The sequence below is a fragment of the Anser brachyrhynchus genome (genome assembly GCF_964034855.1).
Source record: "Anser brachyrhynchus genome assembly, chromosome: 26".
Classification (NCBI taxonomy): domain Eukaryota; kingdom Metazoa; phylum Chordata; class Aves; order Anseriformes; family Anatidae; genus Anser; species Anser brachyrhynchus.
In genome coordinates, this window is record NC_137719.1 from 6,828,732 (window position 1) to 6,848,027 (window position 19,296).

Consider the following 19,296-nt stretch of genomic DNA (forward strand, 5'->3'; position numbering starts at 1 on the left):
AAGGGGGCAGGGGTTTCCAGGATAGGTGCTTGCTTTCCCTGCAACTAGCTACACCAAATACAAAGTTTCTGTAGGAAATATCAGGAAAGCAATTCCTGCAGACAATACTGTGCTACGAGGGGCCTGCTGCCTGCCTTTCTTTGCATTGGTGTGAGCTTCAGATAGCTGGTGTGTAACAGGGATATTTAGTGGGGAACAACTGTACTGATGAAGTACTGTCCAGCCGTAGTGATCTGACCACAGACTTTTCTGTCTCCAACACTGTGAATCTATGGTTTAAGTTTTTGCATTGTTCCTTGCCAGGCGGCAGTGGAGATATGCTGTCTCACACAAAGACAATGCACTGAGGCCCTCAGATGTCAGCACCACATGGAATGAGTAACGCAATTGATATGGAAAAGGCAATAATAAAAACAACTTCGAAAGAAAAAAAAAAGACATTTTATTGAGAGGTCTTCTTGCTCCAATCACAGAAGAAAGAAAACAGAAGCTATAATGTGTTTATATCAACCACAAGTTTAAAATAAAGCAAAACAATCAAGCACAGACTTCTTTGTCAAAATATACTGTGAGAAAAGCAAGCAATGCTCTGCTGTAATAGGCATTGTGCTCATGCAAGATTCCCACAGGCACCATGGTCTCCTTGAACAGCTCCTGTGCCCGTGCCTGCTCTAAAACACTCACATATCAGCGCTCTTTAACAGGGCCTGTGCACTTCTGTGCTCTCCATCACAATTATGTCTTGAGTATTTGCCCTTAAAAACTTTGATGTGTAGCTTGGGCTGCTCCCCTCACACCTCGGAGGTAAATGAGGCATGCAAAGGCCCTGAAGCGGTGCGGAGCTCTGCCAAGCACGTAGCAGTCCCTGGTGCTCCCAGCTGCAGCCCTCACCACTTCGTGCTGCAGGCACCGATGCCACGAGGAGCTCTCCGCAGGTCCCCGAGCGGGGCTCTGGCCCTGAGGCCTTCTCTTGGGTGAGCCCCCAGGACTTTGTACCGCACTGTGCAGTCAAGACAGAGCTGGGAGCACCGGGGCTCCCACACCACGTCCCGCAGGCTCTGGCAGTGCCTCCCAGAAGCGGAGCTGCCGGCACTCGCTGTCCTCACCTGCATGCCACCGTCTGCTCCAGCTCCGCAGTGCCAGCCCCATCGCCCCTCCGCCTCCCTCCCTGCCAGGGTGCTCTGCTGACAGCCCCCAGTGCAGCAGGCGGCGCAGAGCCACGCCGCGCCACGACCCCCGTCCTGCAGCCTTGCCCGGCACGACTCGCCCCACGTGGCTCTCGCACTCCCAAACCTCTTTGGAGACCGCCCAGCTGCACCGCAAGGCAAAGTCTCCCAGTCTGGGCTCCTCTGGCAAGGATGCATCAGTGGGGAGCGAGGGGCTTGGCCTGCAAGAAGCCTCTTCCCTCCCCCCCCATCCAAAAAGTATAAAAATACCAACTACCAGCACCATGCTGTTTTGGGCTCGGGACAGTGGGGGCTCAGGCAGTGTTGCCTGCGGACGGGGAGGGTACTGACAGGCGCCTTCCACCACCGCTGGGTTTATGGCATCTTGTTAGCTAGCAGGCCGCCAGCTCTTGCTCCAGCATTTTATTATTGAAAAGCTATGGCAGTTTTCCTTCAATAATCTGAAGTTGTAGCATGGGACACAGTGAAGCCACATTACTTTTCACTGACATGAAGTTAAAGAGAACTGGACAGTAACGAGATAGGCTGAATGGCCGAAAGCGTAAATCATATTATACTGTAAACACAAATGGAATGAATGCAAGAGAAGAACATGCCAAAAATCTCACGTGGGGACTTCCGTTACTGGGACCAACTGTCTCGATCTTACCACCTGCTTTACAAAGACAAATGCGGCTGCATTAAGACCAGAACATCGTTGCTGTAAGCATGCAGCACGTGCACCCGTGAAGGACCTGGGGTCTAGCACGGCCACCCCAAGCATCCCATCACATCAGCCACTCTGCAGCCACCTCTGACAGCACCAACGCAGGATAGAAAACAACATCTCTTTATAAAAAGGGGTGGAGGGGGGGATCACATTGTAATTCATTAATTCAGCAATTTTAGTTAAGTGAACATTGATACATGGAAGAAAAAGCATAAAAATACAGAACCGACATTAGGCTTGAAAATAAATGTAAGTCATAACATCAAAAACAGCTGCTAAAATAACATACTGCGAACACTAGCATCCCACCAGCTACAGCAATGAAAAGCCTTACACTTGTTCAGTGCTGCGAGAAGGTGGCTCTTTACAGTGCTGATTTTCACTCGTCTTTTACATTTTTTCTTTCTCAAAACTTCCAAACAGAAAAGGCATCCCCTCCAATCTGCCACACTTTTCTAAATTAACTATCTAAAATTACATTAAAACAAAAGATACCTTAACTGACTAAAACATGATGTTACATCAAACATATTTCTTTTAGTTCTGTTATTTTTATCAAAAACCTCCATATACAAAGAGAGTACAAAGGGAAGAGAGCGATGCATAGTCAATCTGCCAGCTAGATCCATGCAGGAACTGCTGACAGATCACAGAGCAGTTAGGCAAGAGAATGGTACAATTCCTGTCCAGGTACGTGGAAACATCCAAAATACTGTGTCTGAAATACGACGTGTGAATCCGCTCAGCTGCTCTGATCTGCTTCTCAAGGACAAACACACAGGATCAGAGGGCTGTTTAAAGTAACTGATAGAGCAGCCAGTAACATACAATTATAGTATGCTTTTAGCCTGTAATTACAGTGATAATTTCTTCTTCCCTCAAGTGATGTTGAGGAACGGGACTTCTCCAGCCCTGGATGCAGCCAGGAGGATCGCTGCTGCCCCTTGCCCCCCGACGCCGCACACTGGCACGGCCACCAGTGGGAAGGGAGCTCCCGGGCAGCTCTGACCACGTCCATGAGACGACGAACAAAACAGCTGCAAAGAGAAAAAGGCACCTTTCCTGGGTACTCTCTTATTACCAGTTCTTCCCAACTGCTTGTGGAAAACCAAAGCACCAGCAGCACTAACAAACTCATGTGCGTCGCTGCACGCTGCGTGCTGGTGTGAGGGAACACAGTGCTGCCCCGTCTGTATGAGCCGCCTCTGAAGCCAGGCGTTCAGGCTCAAGGGCCACTGGTGGAAATCAAGCAGCTCTGAGCAGTGGCTCTAAACACACATGAACTGATTTTCCCTTTTATTTGACATTTCCTGCTGAAATACATATTTTTAAAACACTAAATCAAAGCCCACTTTTCTAGAAGTGGCCAGCAGGACGCATACAAGCAGCCTGGTGAGAGCGTGAAGATCCCAGCCCAACTAAACCTTTAAGCATCTCTCTCTGATGCAGAACCAATTCCTGTCCTGCACTGCCACTCGGTTGCGGGAAGAAACTGGCTGGTGCCACGGGTGCCCCGAGAGAACCGTGCTGGTAGCTCAGAGGGTCCCAACTGCAGGCCACGGCCTCCTTCTGATGAGGCTTCGTTTGTCCGCCTTCCCCATCAGTTGGCCTCATCAATCCGTGGTGCAAAAGCTTAGAGTGTTTTTTGTTTTAATTCATTGATAAGGTACACTGTCTACAATGATTAATTTTGCATCAAAGAAACAACACTACTACACATGGTGGTCTAAGACAACTTTGTGGGATTTTCTATAGAGTTCACATCCTAACTCCAGCTCTCTGGTAGTTTTGAAACATCATTCATCGGGGTGCTTGGCTTATTCATGGCATTCATCTACAGTAAAATCCACATCTCAAACCCCGTAAAGGGAATAAACAGCACTCCTGAGCTACAAAATAATTAATTCACCACCTTTGAGCAGGGTTGGTTTAAACCTCAAAAATGAGTTTTTGTTATTTCTCTTAACTGCAATGCAACAGGATTATCTCACATTGCAAGATATTCATTCTCTTAGAGCAATCATGATTGATGAGAATAATGAATGGAAGCAGGATAGTATAATTAATGTGGAGCAATATGGGTCTATGGGAAAGAGAACTTGTCCAATTAATGGAATAATGAATTTCAGCTTGGTCGATAAATGTAATCATTTGGATGCAATAGTCTTTGTCTTTCATAAATGACTTGACCTCGTGCTAACATGACATTTTGATTAAGGAAAAAAAAAAAAAAAACACAGAATGATATAAAGCCAAGTTGTCACACATCAAATGGACTGACGTCCAGACACCGATAGGTCCCACGGTGACTGCAGGGAGGGAAACGCGGAGATGATGCATTTCCTGCGGTGCTCCACGGGGACCGATCCTTGCCCTTCCGCAATCCGATATTTGGCCAGCAGCCTGAAGACACCATAAAAATATCACTGGTAAAGTGAGCAAGTGACACAAAAAGGAGGGGCTGGCCACGGGCTCTGCCAGCAGCGGGGCTGGCCACCAAGCAGCACGCATTTCCACAGGGACGAGGCCAGCCGGGCACGGGGCTCTGCCTTGGCGGGCTGGCACTGGGAGGCGCGAGGGCCGGGACCTCTCCCATCCAGCCGACCAAGGCACCACGAGGATGCCAGGGCTCAGGCCCAGACCAAAACAAATTTAGACTAGAATGTTGTTTGTTTGTTTGTTTTACAGCGAGGGCAATTGGCTATTAGGAGGTTTTATCCGAGGTTGTGGCAGATTCTCCGTCACTCATTTATTAACTTTTACCGTCAGGATGGGATGTTTTTCTAACAAGCTGGCTCTGGCTCAAACAGGAATTAACTCAGGGTGCTCTTGCAGCCATGAACACAGGAGGAAAGTGGTCACAAGTGTCCTTTCTGCAATCATGCAATTGACAACTTCACACCCCGCTGCCTGCCCTCTTTACCTGACAGCTGCTGTTTAAAGGAAGTTACAGATCCTTGCAGCAACAGGTCTTTGGCTATTGCAGATGCAAATAGTCTGTGACCTCAGAGACTGCTCAGTGCTCGCTCATCACACTCGCATGCTCTGGCAGTCAGGAGAATGCCGGCGGGGGAATGCGGGAGGGCTGGGGCCTGGGGAGGAAGCTCTGAGAAGGACGAGGAGGAACAGGAGGGGCTCGGCCCCTGCGTGCCCACGGCAGAGGGAGCGAGGCTGGAAGCGCCATGCCCGGGGCGCGGGCCAGCAGCTCTCCCGCCGCCCGCTTCATCACTTGAAGACGGATGGAAATGTCGGGCAATCTGGTGACTTCATCTTCTTCATGAACTTCTTGAACTCTTTGTTCTTCTTGTCCCACTTGTAGATGGCCGTCAGCAGGTACTGGGTCTTCACCTGGCGGCCCATGATCAGGAAGTAGTGGCCGAAGTTGTCCAGCTGATGGCAGGGGCAGTCGGCGCCATTCTTCAGGAACAGCACCAGCTTCTTCAGGTTCTTCTTCCTGATGGGCCCCAGCTTCAGCGCCTTTCTCTTCCGTGGGACGATCATCTTGTCCCCATTCTCCTTCTTCACTTCCTTTATGGTCATCTTCAGAGCTGAAAAACAAGCCCGGGAGAAGGGGAAAACAGAAAAGCCCTGAGCAGCCTTCACTCGCAAAGCGCTTGCCATCCACCCACCCGTGTCACCGCACTGCCCCCACAACGGGCGCTGCCGGGAAGGTGCCCCAGGGGCAGCGGGTGCCAGGACAGCACAAGCAAAACCTTCCCTGTGACACCCGGGCCCCAGCTTGCCTGCAAGGCCGCAGTGCAAAACCCCTCACCCCCTGAGGCAGGGCCGTGCCCTCCTGGCAGAGCACCAGCATAAGACATCGGCCTCTCTGCTTCCCGTCCCCCAGCACAAAACGTGCCAGGCACTTTGTATTTGGAAGGGAAACTCGTCCAGTGGAGCAACACAAACTTTGCTAGCAAAACATTGGCTGAGTAAGAACATGATTTCCCAGCTTTAGCACACAGAGAGACTCTTACAAGGGCCATTTAAAAGGTCAGCCTAGCTCCTCAAACATTCCAACATTTGTGTACAGTCACTCCTGGCCTCGGGCGCCCATGAAACAAGTTCCCAAGCACCGAATGTGTCTACGTGAGAGCAGCAAAGCCCACTGAAAGCACCCGTGCCCGATGGGGAAGCAGGGAGCAGCCAGCGGCACAGGCACCTTCCCCAGCAAAGGGAGGTAATCCCATACGACTCCCATAGAAAATATCTTCCTCTTTGGGCTCAGCATTTTCCTGAGTTAATCACAACCCAAATTAAAATAATAATAATAATAATGTTCCCTTGCCCTGACCATGAAGAGGAATTTAGTATGCATGGGAAAAATGATGAAAATGTGTTGTACATTAAAGTATCACTTCTGTGCCATTTGGCTCTGCCTCATTTGGGGGGAAAAGCACATATGGCCAAAAATTACTAACATATTTCCATCATTTGGGAGTTTACTTCAAAGTTGCAGATAAATAGCGCTTGGATAGGTGATTAATTGTCTGCTGTCCCTTTCCATTTGATTCTCAGATGTGTGTGTAGCAGACAGCACTGCAAAAGCCCTGGATTCTGGCAGGGAGAGGAATCCCCCGCAGCACTGTTCCTTGAAGTCCTGCTCTGCTGGATCTTGTAGTAATAAATACACATTGCCTCTGGACGGCAGCTCTGTTCACCGTTCCAGACACAAATGGCAACAGCACAGTGCGATGACAATCCCGAGAACGCAGCAGAGTCTGCGTATTACCCTCACACTCCCAGCCACTGCACTGGCAAAAGAAATAATGGTATTTATCTGCCCGTGTGCTAAAAAGGTCTACTGTTTGCCAAAAGCCCTGTTGTGTTATACTGTTACTGTACAAGAAAGTAATCCCGGACTGGAAACCTAAGTGAAACTTTAATTCCATCTGTTTTTCAAATTCAGGATGTCCGAGGAACTAAAGAGATGCAAGCTTTAAAGGAGCTAAAGACACTGAACCAGGTTAATTTGCAATGAATCTGGAAAATAGAGCAAGTAGTTTACAGGCAGCTCTAAGCTCCATGATATTACTTGGGCAGCAACAACAGCATTCCTCAAAATGAGCCTCAATTTCTTTATCAGTTCTGACTTTGAACTCTTGCACTGAGCACAGCAGCTTCCAGCAGTGTAATACCCATAATTAGAGACTTTTTCCAAAGTGGCTTGTTTGCAAATTGCTTTGCTGCGATTGCTGCAAGTTTAGAACCTTGTTGCTAGAGGAAGAAAACAAGCTGGCAGCTAGCAGAGGTGTTGTTCTGCTCCAAGTATCATAGTGTACAGAAGACAAGGAGGGTCTGGAAATCCCGTGCCTTGGGAGCTCGCAGCTCCCTGCCTTGCACAGCAGCAGTTGTCTCTGCAAGCCAGCAATGCAGGTTCAGGGGGCATGGGAGCTGCCCAGGTGAACCATAAATCCAGCTGGGAACTAGAAAATGTATCCAAGTCTCACTCCTGCAAAGCAGCGCTCAGAGCCAAGATCAGAGACTCCTGGGCACGAGGGGCAGGTTTCACACGCAGCCAGATGGGCACGCAGCTCCTGCACTTTCCACGCACATCAGAAAGGCAGCACCTGGGATGGGTGCTGCTCCCCAGGGAGGATCCAAAGCCACGGGGTTTGAAGGCTCATCAGCGCCTCAGCCACAAGCCCACCTCCCCCTTCACTCCAACCGACCAGCAAATCTTTATCATCAAACCCGGCAGCCACCAGAGATGTGGCGGCAGACGAGCGCCTTTCTCTGCCATCCCAGCAGTAGCAGTGGCCAGTTGCAGCACCCACCCCGTGGGACTCTCCCTTCCCCTCCACCCCAGCAGCGAGCACGCCGCAGGGCCGTGCATCTGACCCACTCCTGCAGGGTGCACAGAGAGGTTTTGTTTTGGGGCCGCATCTGGTCCTGAAACGTCCTCCTCGTGAGCTGCTGGCAGGCAGGCGAGGCGTGGAGGCAGAGCACCAGGGAAAGCCAGCGTCCAGCCACCCACCCCAAGGGCTCTTCCCAGAGAACAGAAGTGAAAGCTTTATTCGGGCTGGGAGGGAACACATAAAACACAACAAAGGCAGATTTCAGGATCTAATTTGGGACTCGTCAGCCGTCAGCCACCTTGCGTTGACAGCAGCACAAGTCCTCCCGGGGTGCTAAACCCAGGCTTGCCCTCACTCAGCCCTGGTGCCAAGAGGCTGTGGTCCCTGCCCGGGCACTCGCTGCCAGCCAGGACAGGCAGTGCCAAATGCCTGGCTCCCACAGCAGCTCCGGGGCTGACGCTGCTCCCTCGAGCCCAGAGCCGAGCCACACCGACACATAAAAGCACATCCCTGGGGCTGTCCTCGCCACCTGGAAAGCCTGAGACCCTGTGCCACAGAGGAGGGCAGAACCCTTTCCCCCAGCGCCCCGTGCATCCCCCCAGGTTTACCCTGATGCCCAGATGCCGCGGGAGGGGATGCAACAGGGAGAGGGCGCAGGGCAGTGCCCCACTGCTGGCCACGGCTCCCCAAGCATGGGGCGAGACCCTCGCCTGTGTAACGCTCACCCCATTGAACCACAGCAGGAATTTGGCCCCAACTACAAACAGCTCCTATCAGACCGTAGCATAGCTCTGCTATCTCTAACGCAGAGAGAGGGGAGCACTGAGGATATAAAAATGTCTTCTTTATATCTACTAAAATGAAGCAGGATATATGAAAGTGTTTGTTCACTCAGAGCAAAATCACTTGTGGCAGCAAGAGCTCCAAGGAGAGCAAAGGCTCCATGGAGATGGTTGGGGTCCAGCCTGAAAGCACAGCTTGCACTGCGTCACTTGAAACACCCTCATCGGTACCTCTGCAGCTCCGGCTTTCCAGTCCTGCTCACACAGAGGGAAAAGGGGAAACCCAACCTCCCAGACAAACTGGGAGCGCTGCCAGTGCCCCTGGGAGCAAAGCACCCTCCTACCCTCCACGAGGGCTCAGCACCATGCACGGCACAAAAGCAAACCCTCTCCCGCATCACTCTTGCTCACTCACCAGGTGAAAGTCCTGGGCACCGCAGGACCGCGGCCACAGGCTGTGATGGTGCAACACGGGGCACCCTGCGAGACACGCAACAGGCAGGCACCGCTGCAGCACAGTGCACCCAAGCGCCCTCCCAGCAGCTGGAAAGACAACCTCCCCCTGCCCGGCACAGCCCTGCTGAGTAAGCTCCCACTTTCACAGCTGCACGGCAATGCCCGCGCCCCCCCTGCCCCGGCCCCTCCAGCCCCCCTTCGTCAGCACGCAGGAGCCTGGGACTCCATCCCCACTGCTCTCCCGCACGCGGGCAGGGGCCCCGCTGCAGCACCCTCAGGGGCAGGGAAGGGAACGTGAGAGAACGGAAAGCTCTGCTGTTCCTTCAGCCTCACTGCTCCTTCCTTTAGAAATCACTCAGAAGAAGGAAACCTGCCAGAAGACACATTAGGGCTGTAACAGGAGAAGGCTGCAGGCAAGGAACTGTCAGTCAAGGAAAAAAATAAACAGCATGTATTGATTGTACTGCAGTCTCCAGTGCAGCAAGAGCCCGTTCAGCAGGATCCCCTCAGACCCCAGAGAAAGGGCAGAAACAATAAATAAAATCAGCAAGAGAAAGAGAGTGGAATGAACTCCAGGAGAGCGTGTGGCCAGCCCAGCCCGCACAAAGAGTAAGAAACAAAACCTGGCTGCAGCCCAGGGAGGTGCGGGGGGGGCACAGGAGGGCACTCGCACTTCATCACGCCTCCATCGCCGTGTCCCTGGCACACCAGAGCTGCACCAAAACCTGAACTGCAATTAACCCGAGCGTGCTTGCCGGCCCCCCCGGCACTGCTCTGTGCCCCGGGAAGGTCCCACAGCCCCGCTCCGTGCCTGGCAGACGCTGCTGCTGCTGCCTGCTCCCAGCCCCAGCTGCGGGGCAGCAGCCACACAAAGCCAGCGGTGCGCCAGGACCGGGGAACACTCCTGCCGCGAGCGAGCCAGCAGCGAACGAGGTACGGTGCTGCGAGCTGCTGGGTCAGAGCACGCTCCCCTTTCCCGGAGGGGCTCTGCTGGTGCTGCCGAGGAGAAGAGAGGAGACAGCTGCTGGACGCTGCTGAAAGAAAGAAAGGAGAAGCTAACCTCCGGGTGCCTCCACCGGCAGGCAGGACGCAGCCAGCCCCGCAGCCGGGCTGTGCCCACTCTCAGAGGAACCACCAAGCTGTCGCACAAGCGGGGCTGCCCTCAAACCAGCACCGAGAAGCCACGTTCAGCACCGCTCAGACAGATCCAAACCCAGAGTCCTGCTCACCCACGAGGCCGGCAGCCCTGCCGGCACCAGCACCTTGCCCAGGCCCCCTCTCCTGCCCAGGGACAGAGCTCCCTTTCCCTTTCCGTGTTCACAGCTGGAGCCAGAGCTCCTCCTCCGTGGGCCTCAAGAGCGACATCGTGCCCAGGGCTGTTGCACAGCTGCCTCCCGCCCCAGCAGGCCACACATCAGCAGTGGGCAAAGCACCCCGCACCTCACAAGCCGCTGGGACGTACGTGAAGCCTGCGGTAACATCATCATGAGGATCAGCAAGGAAGAGCTGGTGAGCAGGACCCACCAAACAGCTGCCCCTTGCAGCACATGTTAGTTTAAACATTTATTGTATGTGTCTGGCTTTGATGAGGATCTGTAACCTGTCAGTTGCCAGTGTTTACCTTGGTGGATGTGCATGAGAAATCTCAGTCTGAATGGCTGCGAGTTTATTTTAGTGCCAGATAAACAGCTCTCCTTGAGAAATTGCCCCTGTGACAGTAACCCCTGAAGACTAAACAGAGATCTAAGAACCATGCACTGTGCTTTGAGAAAACTTCCTGAAGTCAATTCATCCTTTGCCAGCTGCTCTCCATAGGCTGGGACATCCCCAGGAGCACCCTGCCCCATCTTCCCTTGGAGCAGAGGGAAGACTCGCACTGCATCCCTTCCTGCACACCAGCTCCCCAGGTGGCTACAGGCTGGCACATCTGGAGACAGCGTTACATGCACCCAGGAATTCTCCTGGACGGGGAGGAAAAACACAGCGACAGAAGGAAGAAAATACCATGCAAATGAACTTTTCCACTGCTATTTGTTCTGGTGACAAGGGAGGAACAGGGGAACAAAAGGATATCCAAGATGCAACCAGCTTTCCATTGTGAAGAAAGAATGATGCTTCACACGCAGCAGACACCAGTTGCGTCCTGCTCAGTTGCATTCGGATTTTTCTACTGTAGGAAGGTCATCATGTCTTCACAAAAAAAAAAAATGAGATAAAAGAAAGCAGCGATGGGAAGGAGAAGGAATAGAAGCAACCTCAGCATCAGCAAGAGCTCTGATGTGTTTAAAGACTAAAGCTATATGTTGGGGTCATGCTGGTACACAGAACAAAGAACAATCCCAAATTGCTTGCAATGGCTTGAAAAAACACCAGACTCTGCTTCAGCAGAGAAAACAAACAGTTTTAAACAAAGCTTGGAAAATACGCTGCTCTGGGGGGCAGGCAGGTGTGCTGATGCAGTAGCAGTGCCTGGCACTGCAACTAAAGCAATCCTGCCAGGCCCGAGGCTCATACAAGCTGGTTTAAACCTGGCTGCCTTCGTCTGTGCCAGCTGCTGCCACCTAAGCACGGGCACGGGACAGCGGGGGACAGCGCAGGGCTGCAGCCCCCTGCCAGTGAGCTCCCGACACCGCAGAGCCCCCGGCAGCGCAGAGCCAGCCCCAGCACCCAGCCAAGGAGCTGGCCCCGCTCCTTCCCTCCAGTGGGGGGACCCATCCCTGCCACCCCCAACCACAGCAGGGCCGAGCCCGCAGCAGGAGGAAGGTTTCTGTGAAAGCCTTCGCAGGAGTTTTGGATTAACTGGGGGTATGCACGGCAGTCGATGTCGCTGCTGTTTGCTGCTCCGCTGCTGCTCAGCAACTCTGGCCACTCGCCACAGCCCTACCCAGGGAGCGCCTGCCAAGAAATATTTCCACCCTCTGGATTGTCACCACAAAAGTTCTCCATAGCCAGCCTACACTGTGGGCAAGTCAGTGTCTGAAGCCCCTCTACCAACCCCACAAATACTTCTGGTTTGGCCTCTCCTGCCGGTCGTGCAACTGCCCCGCAGTGCGGGGAGGATATGTAACAGCAGAGGCTGGTGACAAGCACGCAGCTATGCCTGTGCAACACAGCAAAAGATGAAGGCCTGGGAATGGAAGACCTCCCCTGACCCTCCCAGGGACTTGGTACCTGTCCTGTTGGTCGCTTGCCCCTGGAGGCGAGGAGATGGGGAGCAGAAAAGGAGCAGAGCTGCTGGGGCAGCGCTCAGGGCCAGCCGGGTGCTTCCCGCATCAGCCAGGCTGCGGCACTGGATTCACGCACCCATCACCCGATCCAGCTGGAAGTACGCATGTTCCTGAGAAACTATTACATGGCTGCTCCTGTTGATGCTTTTCCCTGTTACAAGAAGTCTGCACTGAACTTAGGACATTTGGCATACCAAATCTGCAGGAGAGTTGAGAATTCATTTCCAGCAGAAAGGGTAATACACCAGCATGCAGAGCAGGTTTGGGTTTGCATAGCATGCTCTGGCACAGGGCACATTCAAGTGCTAATCCCCGAGGAATGCACACCTTGTTCAATATGCCTTTAATAACTTTCCAGGAAAGCTACATACACCAGCAAGGATGTCAAAACCAGTTAATTCTGCGCTTGATCTGAAAAAGCTACTTTTCCCTGCAATACTTTTCGTTGTTGTGTTTTTTCTTTCTTGTTTTTTTTTTTTCCTTTCTTTTTTTTTTAAAATGGAGTTCTGTTTACCTATGATTGTCTGACTCACTCACAAGCCATAATGGATGTAGGACACAGCTTTGAAGTAGCCCTGTATTCTCTCCCTCACTGCTCAGCCTTAGCAAGACAAGGGCTTGCTCTTGGTTTTTACACCTGGACTTGACAAGCGGAGCGTAACTTCGCTAAAAGAGACCCAGGGCTACAAGGAAGCCGGGCATGAGAGATGTCCAGGCACAACCCCCCACAGAGCTGCCGGCCGCGCTGCAGCACCAAGGCCGGGGGTGATGCCAAGTGCAGGCACCACGCTGCAACCAGGACCCCAGCCCCTGCCATCCCCACCGGGCTGCCCAGCAGGACACGTCCCCGGACACGTCCCTCTCTCCACGCACCGACACTGACATCTAGAGGCACGCTCGCCTCCGGGCAAGGACTGCAACTGTCCGCAGGCACTCCCGGGATGGGCAGGGAAACTGAAGCAGCTGTGGCACCCTGCTGGTGCCCGGGCTCCTGCTTGGGGGGCAGGGGGGAGATGCCCTCCAGGCACACCGTGCACCCAGCCTGCTGCCCTGGGCACTGTCGCGGCCGGCCCAGATGTCTGGAAAGGGAGCGGGACGCTCTCGTGCCAGGGTACCAAGTGCCTCCTCCCTTCCGCGCTCCAGAGCCCTGCCATCGAGGAGAAGCAGCAGGAACACTTTCCTTACCAAACTCGCTGGCACACAGATGCTCAACAATGGCTTCCGACTTCATCTCGTTGTCGCAAGGGGGACACACAGTCGTTCCTGGTGAGAGGAGACAAGAGGTGATGAGGAGCAAGCTCAAGAAGCACCGGAGGGCTGGGCTGCATATGCTTTCAGAAAACACGTGCCCTGGGGTGCCAGGTCCCAGCGCTGCAGGACCGGGCAGGAGCAGGCAGCTGCTGAGCTCAGGAGCACAGGGCTGGCACGGAGAGGGGCTTCCAGGGCCAGGCTCCCAGCCGGGGGCAACCACTCGTCACGGGGCATGGCAAGCTGCCTGCTGATGCTGCCTCCCTGCAGCGTGCCAAGCTGGCACGCGGTGCCCAGAGCACAGCAGGAGGAGGATCAGGAACGAGGACGGCTCACACTGCAAGGGGCGTCCCAGGCTGACAGCTGCCCCAGAGCCAGGCTAGGGCTCAGGACAGGCACAACCCAGGGGCCCTGCCAGATACCCAGGCATGGCAAGGGCCTCTCCTCCTTCCTGCTCCTCCCCAGAGCAGGGACGGCTTGGAGAGGGACACACAGTTCTCAGGTGCACCGTTCCCCTCCAGCACGACCCCAAGCACAGCCACCCTCTCTTTGCTGGGACCCATCCTGGGAGGAGAGCTCAGCTCACCCGGAGAATAAAAAACTGTTTCCAGGTCCCTGCCTCCCGCCTGAGCAGAGACCACCCAGCAGCACAGACGCAGATTTGTGCTACTGACGGATGAATTTATTGAGCTGGGAGATGCTGCTTCTGTTCTCGGTCCAGCAGAACGAAGGGCTCTTTCCCACACACGAGAGTTGTTCTCGGGAGCCGCGCTGCGGCACAACATCTGCCGGCCCCTGCGTGCAGACGGAGCGCTCGCCCCTCCAGCCCTGCGGCGCGGCCGGGCAGAGACAAGGGAGCAGCCTGCCAGCAGGAGGGGTGCGAAGCCAGACACCCCGCGCGGGTGGCGAGGGAGGCGCTGCCGTGACCCGCAGAGACCGCAGCACCGAGCCGCTCAGTCACAGATGCCCCACGGGACCTCAGGCGAGACGTTTGTTTTCCGTGCCTTGTTCTTCCCCCCCTGCCACCCAATCTGCTCTGTGCCAAGTGCTAATTCCTTGGGCCATGCACCGTGTTTTTATTAATCACATATGCCGAGCAACCGGCCTTCCAATCGCCCCAATATGCTGGTAACGAGGTGATCTTCACTGCACCCAAAAGCGGGCCTAACAATCCCATTCCTGGTATATCTGAGCTGGGTAGCATCCTCTTTCAAGACCCTAATATGCAATAGCCACTTTTATTAGCTTAGCCTACAGTGACACAGGCAGGAGGCAGCTTCTGGGACATGATGACATCCTCAACACTTTATTTTTAAAATGAATATTGCCATCCGGCCTGCACATTTAATGAGCTCATGATGAGGGAGCAGGGATGCCAGCAGGAGGCCCCACTGGTCCATCCCTGCTGCCACACCGGGGGGTGAGCTGTTGTGTGGGGCCACCCCAAGCCCATGTCCCCTGAGAACGGCAGGGGTACCTGCCACGCACTGGCTGATCGCTGCAGATCCCATCCTGTAAGCCATTTCAACGTGCCTAAGTAGCCAAATCGCATGCTAGGAGAACGACTGAGCCCACCCGTGCCCAGCAAGAAAGCCACCATGACGCACACCCTGTGAGCTTTCCGCACACCCAAAAAAAAGGGGAATAAGACTCATTGTTCCCTGCTGAAAAGACAGGCTTTGTTTTAGCTACACAGCCCTTCAGGATGCCGTAGCGCACCACAGTGGCAGGGACCTCCGGCTCCACTCAGGCAGGGGCAGCGCGCCCTGGGCAGCCCCTTCCACGGGCCCTGGGGGCTCCACATCTGTCCCCCCACAGCACATCTGAGCCGCTTGGCGCTCGCATCCTGCCAACACTCCTCTCGCCAGAGAAAAGCGCTTCCCCTTGGCTTCCCCAGCACCACAAGCGCCGCCAGCCCCCAGCGCAGCACTCGCCCTGCTGCCGGGCCCGCACCGCGTCCCACAGGGCTGCGAGCAGCCGCTTCACCCTGTGCCCCGAGGGGACGGGAACACCCACGGGCCACCCTGCCACGGTCAGAAATGCAAAAGCCAGAGGCACAGGCCGGCTCCCGCACAGCTCTGCGCCCAGCACGGCTGGTGTTTGGTGCAGCACAGGCCTCCCACTGTGCTCGTGGTACCCTGCAAGCACCCCAGGGCCAGAGTTCAGACCCCACCTCCTGACCTACGACGGCTCGGTCAGGGCCCATCGGCTCGGTCAGGGCCCATCGTCTGCATTTGACAGCTTTACTCAAGGCACAACATTAGCTTGTTTCCAGCCTGTTTTCTCCCTGCTGACCATTTTCTAATGCCTGGCTTTAGAGCCAGCTTACTCCAGGGGCAGGAGAAGGAATGTGTAATGCTATATTAATCTGCAACTCCCCTGATGCATCCTGTGGGCCTGCAGGCTTTACCGCCTTATGCTTAAGGAGAAAGGAATTCAGCAGGTCAGCTATTTGAGAGGCAGAAACAAATTCCAATTTTAAGGTGTTAATGGAGAAAAATACTGAAAGGGCTCGTTCTTATTAATGCTCAGAGAAAAGGGGGGACACTGTTGGGCTCTGCCCTTCTTTAAATCAACAGCACCCAAAACCTACAAGGGCTCTGAGAGTTTGCAGCGACAGAAAGCTGCAAGCCAGGGAGGGCTGTGCCGCAGCCGCAAGGTGTGCCATCGCAGGTCTTCTGCTGGGTGCCAGAGCAGGACTCGCTGGGCTGTACCAGACAACAGCAGGGGCTGCAGGCAGCTTGCAGGTTTGCTCTGCTTGCTCTCAGCTGCGTGGGGCTGAAGGGTCACAGCATGCAGCGCGCGGTGAGCAGAGCCTGTTCCCCCAGGCGAGGGTTATTCGTGGAATACACGCCAGCACGGCATTAGGGACACCTCAGCTGTCAGTTAGCACTAACTGCCCAAAACCTCACAGACCCAAGGACAGAAGGTCCAGCCCAGCTGATTACCAGAGAGCATCTCACCTCAACAAGTGTTTGTAGCCAAAGTGCTGGTCCCTTCCCAGAGCGGTGCCCCAGCCGACAGGACAGGCACGAGGGGCTCTGCCCCACTCTCCCCTGGAGCCCAGCTACACCAAGGCAGGAGCTTCTCTTGAAATGCTTGCGAGCAGCCAAGAGGATATGAAAATGGCTGCATAAATTCTTCCACTGAATGTTCTGGAGTCTCCACACTTGCACAAGAATTTTAAAGACTTGCTTTCTGTAAACATCCTTGCAAACAAATTGCTCATTTTGAAGTGCATGGGACGTAAGTTTCTGAACCCGCACAGCAGACAGCGCGTTTATCGGAAGGGCTGTGACACTTTCTTGCAACACTCACCCCAGCTCCGGTTTCCAGTTCACTCAAAGCACATGTTGTTAATATCCCCTAAAGCCTGTGCAGAATGAGTCCTCTCTGCACCCCTGACAGGAGCAGAAGAAAATGCATGAAGGCCTCAAACCTGAGCTGATACAGCTTGTAATGAAGTCGCTTCAGTGCTGCCTGTGGTGCCTAAATACCATGCTGCTGGACACGTTAGCAGCACCAAAAGAAAGCAACACTATCCCACTCCGGTGCTGCTGCCAAGTCAGGTCTGAGAGTTCAGCAAACAGTAAGCTATTAAACTACACGAGAGAAAAGCCTAGCAGATGCTGCTCACCTAGAAAACATCTCGGGCTGTTACGTCCTCTAGCTGCAAACTAGCCCATTGTGGACTGGGGCAGGGCAGCCCCACAGGCAGCAGCTCCGGTCCAGCTGCCCAGCAGCACGCTTGGCTGCAAGTCCCTGGGGAATAAAAGCAACCTTCAGACCTGCTCACAGGACGTGACAGCGGTCTGGACCAAGGGTCTGGGTTCATACAGGACAGCAACCTCAGAGCCTTCCCTGAAAACAAAGAGCTTTGTCCAGCAATCGCATCAGTAAGCATGAGCCACGGTAAGGAAGCCAGCACGGCTACGGCTGTAGCACGGCTACAGCAGGAGCAGGCTGGGTCCCAGGGACTGGGAGCCAAACCTCGACCCCCGCCTGGCCCCCACCTGCCCTGGGTACCACTGCCAGGGTGCAACAGGGGGGCTCAGGTGCCCCCTGCGTGCTGCCCTGCCTGCAGCAAGCACTGGCCCTGGCGCCAGTCCCCAGCTCCAAGCCATCGCTCCCCACCTACCTCTGTCTTCTCTCTCTACAATCACCTTTCTTGTCAATTTTATGAGGTGCTCTAATGCAGACTGCCTAAGCTACCCCAGGATATTTATTTATTTAAAAAGTTTTCAGCAACAAGTGAGACTCATTGCAACTGACTGTAAACAAGCCAATCTGACACAAACAGACTTGCTGAGCACAATCAAAGCAAACACGAAACACACCCACTTGCTCCAATTGCTTCTTGATAAACCTCTTGCCTGCAGCCCCCTCTCCACCATACAGCCCCCTGAGAAGGCAGGGCTGGCTTTCCACGGCACGTGCATCCTCCACCGAGACTGCCGAGCCCCAGGTCTCCTTGGGAAGCGGGGTGTCCCTGCCAGGAGCATCGCCACCACCCATTCCCGCCAGGCGTTTTCTGCCATGTGCCAACAGGCACCCTCCTGCTGCTAAGGAGTGGCCGCAACGGGAGCCCAGCAGGGAAGAGAAGCTCTTCCCGTGGTGATGCAGCACCCGGAGGGCAGGCTCAGAGCCTGGTCCCGATGCCTGCACAGGGATCGGAGCAGCCATGCATCCACCACATCTCCCCCAGCTCCACCTGCCCTTGGATTTCTACTCCGAGAGGGAGGTGAGAAGCCAGCAGCGCATCCTGCCTTCCTCAGGATGGTGCAGACAGCAGCTGGGAGCAGCCAGCTCACAGAGCACTTGGAGGCAGCTGGGGAGAGCTGCTCCCAAGAAGCAGACCCCCGGTGAGCCTTGCCCTGCACAGGACCCTACCTGGCCCCACACAGCCACTTCCAGGCTGACGCCTGCCTCACCAGCTCAGAAAAAAGCACTGGAAGCGGGGCTCCAGCTCCGGTCGTGCCTTACCTTTGGGCCTGGAGACCTCAGTGGCATTTGGAGCTGTCATGGCAATGCAGACGTCGTCCTGGGGAAACTGGTCGCACTTGAGCATCTCTGGCCAGAAGAAGCCGAAGAACTGCATGACGGGCTCGCAGGAGTCGCGCACGGCCTCGCAGAGCCAGCGGCACGGGTACACCGGCCGGTCCAGGCAGACGGGGGCAAAGAGGGAGCAGAGGAAGACCTGGGTGCCCATGTGGCAGTTCTTGTTAAGCAGCGGCACCCAGCTGCTCGCCTGGTGCTTCACCTCGGCCATGGTCTCGTGGTCCAGCAGGTTGGGCAGCACCATCTTGTCGTAGCCCACGCTGTGGCAGAGCCGCAGGTCGGCCGGGATGGCCACGCACTGGTGGGGCTTGGTGTAGAAGCGCCCGCCCGGGTAGGGCCCCAGGTCGGACTGGTAGCTCACGTAGTCGTACTCGCTGCCCTCGCCGCACGCCAGCAGCCCGGCAGCCAGGGACAGCAGCGCCCGCAGGGCCGGCCCGCAGGCGCCCCGCACCCTGCCCATGGCTGCGCCCCGCGCCGCCGGGCTCGCCCTGCCCGCCGACGGCCCCGACGGCACCGCCCGCCGCTCCCCGAGACCCCCGCCCGGCGCCCCCCCCCGGGGACCCCTCCCGGTGCCCGCGGCCCCCCCCGTCGGACGCCCGCCGCCGCCGCCGCCCCGCCCGCAGCGCTCCCGCTCCCGGCCCCGCTCTGGCCCCGCCGCGCCGCGCCGCGGGTTTGTGCGCCCCCGGCAGCCAATCAGGGCGCTGCCGCCCGCCGCGCGCTCGCCCGCCGCTGTCAATCAGCGGCCCCGGGAGCCAATCGCGGCGCGGCCCGGCCCGGCCCCGCCCCGCCCCGCGCCGCCCCGGCCGGGCCCCGACGGCGCCGCGCCCGCGA

The 19,296-nt window shown here is 55.5% G+C and overlaps 1 protein-coding gene across 2 annotated transcripts; it reads right to left on the minus strand.

Moving 5' to 3' along the window:
* Positions 1 to 423: 423 nt before the first annotated feature.
* On the minus strand, positions 424 to 19,028 carry SFRP1 (secreted frizzled related protein 1). Of its 2 annotated transcripts, XM_080568747.1 has the most exons (3): positions 18,391 to 19,016; positions 13,345 to 13,422; positions 424 to 5,444 (listed from the first exon to the last, which is right to left on the minus strand). In XM_080568747.1, exons 1-3 carry the CDS (start codon positions 18,923 to 18,925, stop codon positions 5,122 to 5,124), a joined length of 936 nt encoding a protein of 311 aa, XP_080424873.1. In that variant the 5' UTR covers positions 18,926 to 19,016; the 3' UTR covers positions 424 to 5,121. The 2 variants fall into 2 exon arrangements, with proteins under 2 accessions (XP_080424873.1, XP_080424872.1); XM_080568746.1 differs by lacking the exon at positions 424 to 5,444 and having other exon boundaries at positions 12,488 to 13,422; positions 18,391 to 19,028.
* Between the last annotated feature and the right edge of the window lie 268 nt (positions 19,029 to 19,296).